A 261-nucleotide genomic window follows, 5' to 3' on the forward strand; every position below is an offset into this window, starting at 1 on the left:
GCAGCAGCAGCAGCAGCAGCAGCAAGCAGCTGATGCACTGCAGCGAGAGTATCCTGCTGCAGCAGACAGCAGCATGCGGCAGAGGTTATGGTTTTGCTTCTTTCGCAGACAGAGAAGCAGCATTTGCTGCTTATAGGGCTCTATCGGAGCGGCCTCTGGGGGGGAGGAAGCTGCGTATACAGCTGAAGAATGGCGACGAGAAGCTGCTGCCGTTGTCTTTACAAGACATAGTTGTGGGGCGACAGCAGCAACACTCAAACC

The 261-nt window shown here is 55.6% G+C and overlaps 1 protein-coding gene across 1 annotated transcript in view; it reads left to right on the plus strand.

Moving 5' to 3' along the window:
* The window catches only part of EMH_0000950 (RNA recognition motif-containing protein, putative), a gene marked incomplete at both ends in the record, with an annotated part of 11,714 nt that overhangs the window by 5,235 nt on the left and 6,218 nt on the right, over positions 1–261 (plus strand). Inside the window, one exon of the mRNA XM_013495387.1 lies at positions 1–259. Coding sequence (XP_013350841.1) covers positions 1–259 — 259 coding nt within the window. The remainder of the gene's footprint in view (positions 260–261) is intronic.

The sequence above is a fragment of the Eimeria mitis genome, genomic scaffold (genome assembly GCF_000499745.2).
Source record: "Eimeria mitis Houghton genomic scaffold, Emh_scaff155, whole genome shotgun sequence".
In the NCBI taxonomy this organism is placed as follows: Eukaryota; Apicomplexa; class Conoidasida; order Eucoccidiorida; family Eimeriidae; genus Eimeria; species Eimeria mitis.